The 12,583-nt window shown below is 30.1% G+C and overlaps 1 protein-coding gene across 1 annotated transcript; it reads right to left on the reverse strand.

Annotated features, from left to right (window-relative positions):
- Positions 1 to 6,656: 6,656 nt before the first annotated feature.
- Positions 6,657 to 12,383, reverse strand: LOC100783645 (NAC domain-containing protein 21/22). Its single transcript, XM_006588618.4, has 3 exons — positions 11,796 to 12,383; positions 8,559 to 8,824; positions 6,657 to 7,465 (listed from the first exon to the last, which is right to left on the reverse strand). Exons 1-3 carry the CDS (start codon positions 11,962 to 11,964, stop codon positions 7,010 to 7,012), a joined length of 891 nt encoding a protein of 296 aa, XP_006588681.1. The 5' UTR covers positions 11,965 to 12,383; the 3' UTR covers positions 6,657 to 7,009.
- Between the last annotated feature and the right edge of the window lie 200 nt (positions 12,384 to 12,583).

The raw sequence follows: 12,583 nt of genomic DNA on the forward strand, positions 1-12,583 counted from the left end.
TAGGGGGGAAAAAACTTTACAAGCGAATGTTTAAGTAGCCCTTACAATTTATGTATTTCTGCATGTCAAATTTGTGTGGTTAAGAGGTATTTATTGTGTGAATAATAAATACGTTTTAACCTTAAGTTGTTGGCTATTTGTGTAAGGTTTTTTATGGTACAACTTTATATATATATATATATTTTGCTGATTAAAAAATGAGTATTTCTGCATGTCTTTATGCCTTTTTTTTTTTTTTTTATTGTTAATTAACATGCATTTCATTTTTCGCTTAACAAATGATAAGAAGGCGATTAGACCCTCAGTCGTATCCTATCCAATAGAGTGCCACTAATATACTAGGGAAGTCAATAACGACCTAATTTAAATAATCACTATACTAATTAAGATTAGTTTTTTTTTTACAGCATCGTTAAGATGAACTTTTTAGGTTGTGTTTAGAAAAGTTGAACGGGGAAATCAAACGTTTCAATGTAAAACGTCAAAGTAACCGCCTAATTGCTTCTCCGTTACGTTTAGATTAACGCTTACACAAACACACAATTTTTAACATGTGCCATTTAAAAAAAGAAAAGAAAAACAGAGGATCTGGAAAGGGAAATTATTTCTATTTTCTTTTAATATTCTACTAAGAGATACCTTAATGAAGGTTTAAAGTTATACTAATAATAGGTAATTTTAAGAGATTGCTTACATTTGAAAGAGATTGCTATATATATATATCTTCAACCTAGCTAAGAAAGATACAATATTGTGTCTAGTTACTGTATCTTGATTAAAATGCATGAACAGACGGAAGATTCCCGTTGAAAATAAGGAACCAAGAGTCGAGCCTGCCGAAAATAAAAATTTAAGCTTCATTAATCAAGCATTAAAAGGTTTCACATTTATTGTTTAGATTTAGATACTTTGAATCAAGATTGATATTTAAAAGTGTAATTATTAAAATAGATTTTAATATTGATGTATAGTAAAAAAAATGGTATTTTTGATGGCAGAAATCCGTCAATAAACTTGGAAATCTATGGATAATTTAAAATTTTCGACGGATCAAAATTTATTAAAAAAAATTATCGTTAAAAAATTAACCGACAAATTTTTATTATTTGTGGAAAATATATGTCTAAAATTTATAATGGAATCTTTCCGTGAGAAATTACTGATATTTCCGTAAATTTCCCTTCTGTGCATGAAGTTGCCAAAGTAGACCAACAGCAACAATATGACTAATAATCTTAAGCTGTCAAAGTCAAACAAATATTACTTAAATAACATAATTATCAGTACTCTAAAATCTAAAAAATACTTGAGGGATTAATCTAAAACAGTGCACAACAACAAACTAAATGGATGTGCCTGTTGCTGCGGTGGCTGCTGCTACTGCACTGGTGGCTGCGGTGATGGCAGCTCCTCTTGTTGTGGAAGTGTTTCATCCCTTAGTGGTGCATTGAGGTCCATAGTTCCCAGTACTTCTAACCCTTGAATTGTAGCAATTGCAATGACTGGACTTTCATGGTTAAAATGAGGCTTAAGAACTGCAAGAGATTCCTTGACTTTTGATTGCTGCAAATTAATGAATATAGGATCAAATGTGACAACTTTAAAAATGTGATAATAAATAATTGACAATTCAAACCAAAGATTATTTGAACTTACAAAGTGTTCAAGCTTCCTCCTGAGATCTTCATTAGCAGCATTTTGAGAAGTACTAGCAGAAGTTGACCCCTATCCCACCAAAATAGATGCAATGGAAAATGCAAATAAGAACAGAGTATAAAATTTGGAAGAGAAAAAAAAACTAAAATATATTTTTTAATGCTCATTTTCAATTTGATTTTTATACAAACACTATTTCAATTTAGTAAAAGAGTTTCCAATTCAATCCCCCCTGTCTATAGTTATTACTATTATAGCATCATTGGTTGGGGTTGTAACAGTGGTGTAGGGACCAAGTTAAAAATAAGTGCTATGCACAATAGAGACCAAAAATACTATATTTCAGGGTCCTTATACATGACAGTCACTTTCAATTTGACCCGTCATTCACAGTAACTTTGCAAAACTTTTTAATTCCTTTTTAAACTTTTGGTGCTTAAAGCCACAGTTTTAGTCATATGGTTCATTGGCAATGGAGGGGGGCTATACCACAAGATCGTTCTATGTGCCGCGTTTGTAAAGATTGTGCAACTAGCATTATTCTTAAATTAGGTACTTAAAAATACAACTTTCAACACAACTATGCTTAGTTGCTAAACACAATCAATCCTTCATACATCCTAATTACCTTCTACAGTTCAAAAATATTATTAAAATCAATTCTACCCAACTTTGAAACCAACACATGCAAAATAGCTTTCTAACATGTTCTCAATAAAAATTATTTAGCCGAGTTTTTAAAGGCTAAATTGCTCTAGAAATCGAACAGACATTCCACCCTTCGTCTGTGATTAGGACCTATCAATTTGTGACATGAATGATGAGCTAAATACTTGAGACTGGATGCTATATTGTTATAGCACAGAAGTTTCATGTTCATACAAATACCATAACATTATAAACAAATAGCTTTCATAATATATTGTGTGTGTAATATGACTAGAGCATTCAGGGAGCCACAAGTTTCATGATTGATTGTATAATAGTGACAAATAGTAGTATATATTTCAGATTAGTCTATAAATCTTCGATAAGACAAACAATAGTATATATCTCTAATAAAGTGTTTCAGTTTTTATTTCTCCCTTCTTTCATCTCTACTCAAAACGTAAGACAAATAGAAATTCTAATCATCTCTACTCAAAACATAAGACAAATAGAAATTCTAGAACAATGGATACTTGTATGTGGGATCGACAGAGGACATGCGAATGAGGGTTACAGGACACGCAAATGTGGTCGTGATGAGTGAATAAGCCAGAGTGACTAAGACGGCTAGGGTTGGGTTGTTTTGTTTTGGGAAATTTTTATTTTCCTATGAAAATTAATCCATTGGTAATTGGAAAATTTTTAACAAAATTTAATCCTTCAGTAAATTCTGTTGGTAATTTAAATATTTCTGACGAAATATTTTTCGTGGGAAATATTCCTTTGGAAATAATGATTTTTCTTGTAGTGTATATTTTTTAATTTTAAATTATTTTTAAAGAAATTTATTTCACCACATTAATATTCTTTATTTATTAATTTAGCATTTGCGTTCTCATTTCATTACACGACTTGGTTTTTGTCGCCTATTGCTATACAACAAAACCACTAATATAATGTAATACTTAAACATTACAAATTAAACTGTTGTTATTTCACTATTTTTAAGAATGAAATTAGGAATTTTCTTTAATATACCATGAAAAAGGAGGTCAATTAGAAAAAATACAATCAAAAGTAAAAAATTAATTCCCCATCATGCAAAAATATCTATTCATTAATTACTTTAATCCTAATTCCTAATTTGATTTTTTCAACTAAAAATAATTTTGATTTAACAAGCAAATATCTTAAATTTGAGTCAAACTAAATTTGACTAAAATATACATGATTCACTATATCAAGCATACACGTAATTTGTTTGTAATTAATGCATTATGTCCAATTTCTCATGATTGTATGGCAATAGAGCTTAGCTTGGAAATATAAGCTAAACAAGTAATACCTAACTTGTGTAATTGCTAAGTGGTTTAAAAAAATTACCTTTTCAAGATGTTTGATGCACAAGAGAAAGTCATCAATGATTATTAAACTTGCAATTGATAAACTCTCGTTAATTAACGTTTCTAGAAAATTAATCATTCTATGGAAAGATAACCCTTTTGAAACTTTAGCTAGGCTTAGCAACGGGGTCAGCGATTGGACAAGATATACAATATTTCATGGATGGTTCTGATTCGGTAAAGAGAATATGTTAGAATTTTAACCCTTTAAAACGGTGGATTTCGAATTCTCAAGAAAGTTTCTTTTTTTCAATAAAAAATAAACGGCAATTTGCGTGAAAAAGAAAAATAGATGACCCACCAGAAGGAGAGTTGTGAACATTATAAAAATTTTACCTTCGAGGTTCTAGGTTTCTAACATGGAGGATGAAACATGCAAATATTTACTAATAGATTATATATGTATATTTATATGTGTGTGTGTGATATTTTAACTAACTATATAATCATTAAATAATGTTTAATTTTAACTATTTATATATGGCTATATGACTGATGTTTATAGTAGAGAGTAAATAAAGAAAATAACATCTAAATCACAAGATTAAACATGCAAACTAAAAGTCAAAATTCATAATCATAATAAATCATAAGTTCGTAACACAATAGACTAATAAATAAAATTAAAAAAATTAGAAAAATTCAGAAAATAAAATATTGATTAAAAAATTCAATAGTGGAAGAAGTCAAAGAATAAAATTAAGAGAGAGAGAGAGAGAGAATGTCGCTAAATTATAGCCAAGTGGAAGAAGCACGTGGTGACGCCAACACAATACACATTGTGTGCATCCATTTTATTCTCTCTTATAAAACCCGAAAACGGAACTACACAATGGACATGCCATGTTCTAAAATTCTGAAAATCCTAGTCCCTCATGATCCTTGTTTTCTTTGCACTGGTTTGCATCACCATGTCAGATTCACCCTAAACCCTTCAACTAACAAGCCACCTGTCGTTGGGCAATAGGCACAATCAGTGGTGTAATAACTGGCAATGACAACAATCTCAGATCGAATGTTGGGTACGTAATTTTGGTGCTCCAACCCTACAAAGGTGCAACTTGCCCAGGGATCCTTTCACATGTAAAGTCATGTGATCTTCCGAGACAAATTGCATTTTTAACAAAAATGATTATCAGATACTTAAAATGAGATTTTTTTTTTACTTGACTCGTGTGTGAGTGAAAGGATTTTTATTATGAGAAAGTGAGAAGAGTGAGTTATGCCCATTGGATCAAGTATTGAAATATTAGGACTAAAAGATAAAGTCATGTGACATTTTTTTAAATCATGTGATTATTAAATAATTTTGAATCTTATCCATTTATTTATGATTGTATGCTTTAAATTTATTCTTATCTTTTCATATAAACACACTTCTTTCACTTTATTTGTCACACACATACATGCATTGAAATATTTGTTTTTAAATTTGATATTTAGAAGGAATTCTATATATATAATAATGCAATGAACAATGAACTTAATGTGTGTGTTAATATTATTATTGTATTTTATCTTTACGCTTCATCATTTAAAGAATGATGAATCGGGGAGATCCAGTTAGCAAAACAAACAATGATGGAGAAGTCAGCTTGATTTTTTTTTTTTTAGAAAAAAAAATGTTGCTTAGTAAATTTTTCTTTTTTTGATTTTATTTAAAGATGAACTTAATTAATCAATTAGTAGTAAAAATCTTCATTATTCATAGTATATAGAATTGTTATCTATCAAATAATAATTCTTGTTTGAACCTAAGTAATTATTTGCAAAAGAATTAGAATGAGTAGGAGAATAATCAAGTTATTATAGTACCCAACCTCTTGGTTCACTCATGCAAAAGATAGTACGTGTTTGAACATACATTGTAAATGTGAATTTTCTCGTCTAAGTTGCTACAGCTTGTGCGTCATTTATGTTTGAACACTATTTATTGCTTCGGGAGCGGGTTTCCAAACACATTAATAGTATAATTATATAATCAAATATTTATCATATTTTATAATTAATACTTGACACTTTCTGTAATTTTTTTAAAAATATTTAGCACTTGTAAATAATAAAAAATTATTTAAATCTGTTATTCTTTTCTAACTATAATTATTTAAACATGTTATTTTTTTTATTAAGGGGCCGAGTTTCATTTCACTTGAACCAAAAACTGGTTGTTTTAAATATGTTATACAATTATTTTTATAATAACGTAATTTATTAATTCGTAAGCCCATTTTTTATGAATTTTCTTTTGTTTATTAACAATACAACACACACAAAATTACACAATATATTGCATATTTGCATTTGCCTCGTTACATCCAAAGCAAAATGCAATGAATATAAACTTCCTATATATTTAATTGCGGAGTTTTTTAATCCTTTTAAAATTTTCCGTCGATTTATATCCAATATGTATAAACTTCCGGGCATATTTAGGCGAGGATAACATATATTTAATTGCGTATAAAAAAATTATATAAGGTCAAAAGACTATACATATATATAGAATTCCTTCTAAAGAGAGAGAGAAGTATTTATTATTGTTTTGTGGCCAATTTACATTAAAAAATAATCTCGAAAGGTTAACTAGAACTGTATCCCTTAATGAATAAATAAATATGACAACAAAAAAGTAAATTACATTTTTTGTCAGCTAAAAGTATTTTAATTAATTAAAGATCACAGGTAACTTATATTAATTAGTGAAATTTTATAAAATTACACGAATTTTCTGTTTTTTTATTATTTAGAATAACCTTTCTTTTGGAGCACATTAATTATAGTATTTTTTTAAACAATTAAGGGATCAATATATAAGAGTAAATAAAAAAAGAAATAATTTGTTTAATTTTACCAAATTTCAAGAGTATTTAGTGTGATCTACTCTAATGTATGTATAAAAAATGACAATAGAAAATAATTTAGAAAGCGAGGAATTAGTGACAAATTATAGACAGTAATTATATATCATATATAAATTAACAAATGGTACGTACATATTAAAGGATCACTATCTTCCTCTACAAATGCTAAATATACTGTATAACCTCCCCCCACCCAAAAAATAATACTAAAAAGAAAAGGCCTAATTAATTAACAACACTGGAAGCACTTGAACAGCAGACCCCAACCATGGAACAACCGATCCCAATCCAAGCACGTGACTTGCCCCCTAAAGCCAAACACCATCATCACATCACACATCAACAATTTTCCCTAATTTACTTGCGATATATGAAGCATAATATATGTATATATATGTACACATTCCATTTTTTTTTTTTTTACTTTTTTCCTTTTTCTTTTCATAACAAGACCACACTATTATTATTATCAAGCTCGAAGAATCTCATTCCATCCAAGTTTGATGCCACGCCATCATTGAAGCTATTTTCTTCGAGGTCCATGTCCCATAAGAACCCATATCCATTATTATCATCACATTTGGGACTAATTTGAGTAACGGTGCTAGAGTTGTTGGTGTTTGTTTCCCTAGAGAACTGAAGGAGACCCATCAAGGAGTTGTTGTTGTTGTTTTGGCTTTGGTTTGGAATATGATGATTGTGATTGTGATGATGGGTTGCCATTGAGGAAGAGAATGGGGCAAGAAATTGGTTATACCCAATTGATGGTGTGGTGTTTTGGTTGGTTGGAGATGACGAAGCCAAAGTTAGGGATGGAACTGTGCTCTCGTACATGATGAGTTTGGCACTGTTGTCTGCTTTGCCCTTGTGAAACACTCTACACAAAACCCAGTCCTCCTGCAATCAACAACAATAGAATTTGACCTAATTATTATTGCCGAAAATAAATGTGAACCCAAAACACACGCCTAAAGAAGCTTTATCTTCACACCAAAATTACGCGGCAAAGACAACCATCTATTAACGAATATATATATTCTACTCTATCCAATTCCATCCTCACATACATATACTCTTTCCCTCTTTCATCTCTCTCTCTAAAGATGCTCAGCCAATCACACCCCAGCTAGCTCCAACGTTCACACCTCATTAATTAGTACAATTTTTTTTGAGATAAAAAAATTTAGATAATGAATTAGATCTTGGGCTCACCAAATTAGGACACATCTATTAAAGGCTCAAATAATATTTATAGATTATTGACTAACAAAATACTCGTATTGATACTAAAAATCAAATTCATATTTTTGTGGAATATGAATTCCTTTTTTACCAAATGGATCAACTTTTATTGATATTAATTATTATAATATATTTTAATAAGTCTTGAACTTTGTTAATTTAATTACCTACAACTACAAGTTTGTTAAAGATAAAAACAAAACATAAATAAACAAATAAATTAAATTTCTAAGATTGGTCCTTTATTATAAAAAAAATAATTATCAAAGAATATTAGTTAATTCGTCAAAAGTATTTCAATATTTTGTGGTATAATTTACATATAATCATATCCTCCAAGTATGTTATTAGAGTTTTGATCTCTACATAAGTCTATGTATATTAAATAATGTATCAATAGTGAATAGGCAATCTCTTATAGATACTGTATTAAATTTTGAGAAATAGTAGTTCTTTACTCTAAGTGGAGACAGTGGGGATATCCAATTTACTAAAAAAAAATATCTAAGTGTTTGGGCTGATAAATAAAACTGCAATCATAAGCTTTGTATTTCTTACGTGGGAAACTTGCACCTGCCCCACTATGCCCTGATCTCATTCACTTATATTAATCAAAGACTGTCATTTTTAATTAAGTGATCATTTACACGATTGTAAATGCGTGAAAACTGAAAGATAATATTAATTAACATTCATTGCACGTTTGAAAATTGAGGCAAATAATATAGGAGAGGTGAAAATCATCAACCTTAGGTGGCAAATGTGGCGTCTCCAAGCGAAACTCATGCATGATCCAACCCGTTTTGATGCCATTTGGAGCCCTGTTCCTGTAGAACACCAATGTCTTCCTCATCCCTACAACCTCACGCGTGGCAGGGTCAAACACCGTACGATCCTTCCCCGTTGCTTTCCAGTAGCCAGATGTCGTCGCGCGATTGGTTCGAAAGCCGGTTGCATATTTACGGTCACGGAAGCTGAAGAAGTACCATTCGTTTGCATTGAGCTTAGCCACCTCTGTATAGCACGCATGCATGAACACATGGGTCAGTTTTTGGTAGCAAATGGACAAAGCATGACTAAGGTAGGTATATATATATTAAGGATAAAAATGTATGGTTGATGGATATGTATTATCATTACATGAGCAATTAATTGTCTCCGAGAAATATAATTATGATGATGATGATAATAATTAGGTCTTGTGTGTAATCACCATCATATGTCAGCAAGCACATAAATGACATGCAATTTTCAATTATCCAATCCAGTAAGATAAAGATGACCAAAACACGGGTGTTTGGAATAATATGTTTACCATGTATGTGTAAATATGTAATTGCGTAACCTGTGTGGTTTCTCACTCTTCTTTTTAACCCCCTTTTACCCCACATGAATTTGTGGACTAAGTGATTAATTTACGCAAAAAGAACAAGCACCATTCATTTATAATTAAAAGGTGGCTTTCTTTCCTTTTAATTTAATTATTGAGTGAACATATATTATATGTACTATTGATCATATCATACGAGTTATTTTATTTTATAATTATATATTTATATGCATAAGAATCTTAACAAGAGACAAAGTCTCTTGGATAGTAAATTATATAATCATGCATGTCCAAGAAAAGTGAACTGAGCTATGAATTCAAAGTTTAAGAATATTCTTAAACAGTTAGTTTATCAATCTATACACGTACCTAGAATGTTGCCTCTCATAAAATAGTCAATCTATACACTTAAAAAAGTTTGCAATCTAACTTCTTTTTTTTTGTCTCTGTTTAAAACATAATATATACCAAACTAATATCATGTATGCTATTAATCAATGATTGAATTATTTGAACGAATATAAATAGGTGTTTTGTTCAGTTTATTTGTAAGAAATAATCATTTATTTTTATTAACAACATTAGAGAGACTTTATAAAATAAACCATTATTTTTCTCAAGAAAATATATTCCAAACATACTATAAGTCAGATATATGTGTGCATTGTAAGTGTAAAATTAAAGTGACAAACATTCTATATATGTATTAATCAGACCTATTAATCCATGCAGAGGGCAACAATTAGCTATTGTATTTGTTTTATCCGTTGGATTGTTTTTTTTTTTTTTTTATCAGCAAAAGGGTAAATCTATTAATAATTAACCAGGTACCAGAAGTGATAATTTTTCACTAATTATCAGAAAACATGGCAGTGAAACGCATGATCGATCGGGTGAATAAGCAGAGAGCCAAACACACAATATGTTGTTATAAATAAACAGAAGCTACTCATCTCAAATAAATAATACTATCTCTCTCTTTTTTTAAGTTTTATTTATCTATTAGAAAAGTAGTTAATTAAGGAAACATATAACATGAACAATATCGTAACACAAAATAACTAAATGAGTGTTACTAGTGATATTATTCATTTGTAATCTAGCTAAACAGATATAATCAAACAATCCTAAATAAGGCCCCGACGGACTCATGATGAGCAAAAAGCCAAAACGTTTGTATATGGACAAATACTGGTGATGGATGCATGTGCATTTGTGTATTTATAGACATATATACATGCATGGAGCCACTAACAATGTTTGGTGTCAACCATTTTGATGCTGGTGGTGTAACTAACGATGCAATAGAGACGATATTTGCACATGAGAAGGACCATCATATGTATAGATATAGCCCATGCATGTAAATCATATTTGTTTTGAAACCAGAAACAGATTATTGCACGAGATAATCAAGAGGAAAAAAATAGTATTGTACAAAAGGTTCTTATACCTCAAGATAGGTATATCCACCACCTCGATCTTTTGTATAAAGTATAAAAAGAAGAATAATTTAGAAATTAATCCCACTGAAGAAAGTACTGAGAGATGAAACTACAGTAATTCTAGACAGAATATAGAATACTGTGGAAGAATGTAATATCAATTTTTGTATCGGCAAAAAATAAAAACTATTTAATGTACTGTGAAAGAATTAATTAACCACAGAAATATGATGCTTGGTGAAATTGTTTTGACTGAAGAAAGAAAATGATAGGAAATAATGGCTAGTGAGGGAACAAATATGATTAAAGAAAAAGGAATATAGAATCTGCACAGCAGGCAGACAACAAAAGTCTTCGTTTCGATCTTCATGTAGATATATTTGCAATAAAAAATAAACGTGTTTGTGACGCGCTTACAGCAAAAAACAACTATATGTACAAACTTCAAAAGGACAAAAGCAATTATATAGGCTCATATAGTCATATGTATGTCAAAAAGAAGATGATTTCACACCCATCCCTTAGGTATATACAGTTAATATATAGCCATACCATAAGTGATGTGATAAGAAAAAATAATATTAATATAAAGACGTAAAATGAATTTAAAAATTATGAAAATAAAGTTAATGCAATTTAATTCACAAATCAAGTTTGTACTATATTATATATTCCTGTAAACAAAAGAAATGATTTATTGATATAAGATTCTTTGATAAAAAAATGATTTATTTATTGGCAGGGACAAGTATTCATCAAGTTGTCGCTACCTGAATCATTGAAGAACTGAATAAACTATTACCCGCGTAACATAACTGTAACACCCCCTCCCCTAACTCTTAAATATCACTTCAATTTTGTTGTATTCTCAGCTTTTCCTCTTCTCGAGGCAAAGATCTGTAACTACATATACCAGACATGCTCCCTTCTAATTTATGTTAGTTACTTTTATGAATTGTTTTGAATATATATGTTGTTTCAGTCAGTATTGAATGTGAGTAACCATTGTGATGATTCTACTGATACAATCACAAAAGACACAGAAAAGATGGGAAAGAAATGGAAATTAAATAAGAAATATATATTGTAAACATAAATAGAAGAGGCCATGTATGTATAGAACAAAACAATTAATTCTCAAGAACCACATAAACCAACAAGATCAAGCACGGATGATAAGTAAATATAACATGTATGTATATATATGTACCTGGGAGTTGCCATGGCTCGCACGTGTGCAAGTCAATTTCCATCAAGGTACCCTTCAGAACTTCCTCATTAGTGATCTTTTTGTAAAGGTAATGAAGGACCAACTCCTCATCACTCGGGTAAAACCGAAACCCTGGGGGCAGTGAAGCACCAATGTCTCTAAGACCCATGAATTTGCTGATTTTGAAAGCAGAGGGAAAGGTTTGCAATATAGTTAGAGAGAGAAAGAGAGAGGGAAATCTAATTAATTGAGATCTTTTTGAAATTTTAGATATGGATAGAGAGGTTTAATTAGAGGGAGATATATATGGTAGAGGTGGATTTAGAAATGTGAAAAAATCAATATAATTGAAGCTAGGATTGAGAGGTTACTCTCTGCTGGGGATATTTGAAATATTAAGGTATTATGGCAGAAAGGTTGGTATGGCTTATATATATAGTTAGGATCATAAGAGACTTTGCCATATAAAATTTCTTTACTACAATATTAATTCAGGCAGGGACATGCTTGGGTAAGTGGTGAGAAATATAGTGAGAAGTTTCAAGAAATACCAAAGTTACAAGAAAGCATCTAATAACTAATAAGAGTGGAATGATTGATTTTATTAATTTTCTGCAACAAATACGGGAAAAAGAAAAAGACCATATGTAAAATTATTGGAGAAACCCTCCAAAATACCCCTTTTGTTTGCATTATTAACCTTTTATTTTCTTTCTTTCCCATTATATATCTTCCAAGAAGAAAACGTGTTTTATGTACTTTAAGTGAAAATAAATCAATAGATTTAT

The sequence above is a fragment of the Glycine max genome, chromosome 10 (assembly GCF_000004515.6).
Source record: "Glycine max cultivar Williams 82 chromosome 10, Glycine_max_v4.0, whole genome shotgun sequence".
NCBI classification, from domain to species: domain Eukaryota; kingdom Viridiplantae; phylum Streptophyta; class Magnoliopsida; order Fabales; family Fabaceae; genus Glycine; species Glycine max.

Excerpts from the sequence above, each read along its gene's own strand:
- LOC100783645 (XM_006588618.4), bottom strand. The coding sequence starts at position 11,964 with ATGGGTCTTAGAGACATTGGTGCTTCACTGCCCCCAGGGTTTCGGTTT. Across the intron at positions 8,825-11,795 it reads CGAGCCATGGCAACTCCCAG|AGGTGGCTAAGCTCAATGCA; the intron begins GTACATATATAT and ends CGTGCTATACAG. Across the intron at positions 7,466-8,558 it reads CGCCACATTTGCCACCTAAG|GAGGACTGGGTTTTGTGTAG; the intron begins GTTGATGATTTT and ends TGTTGATTGCAG.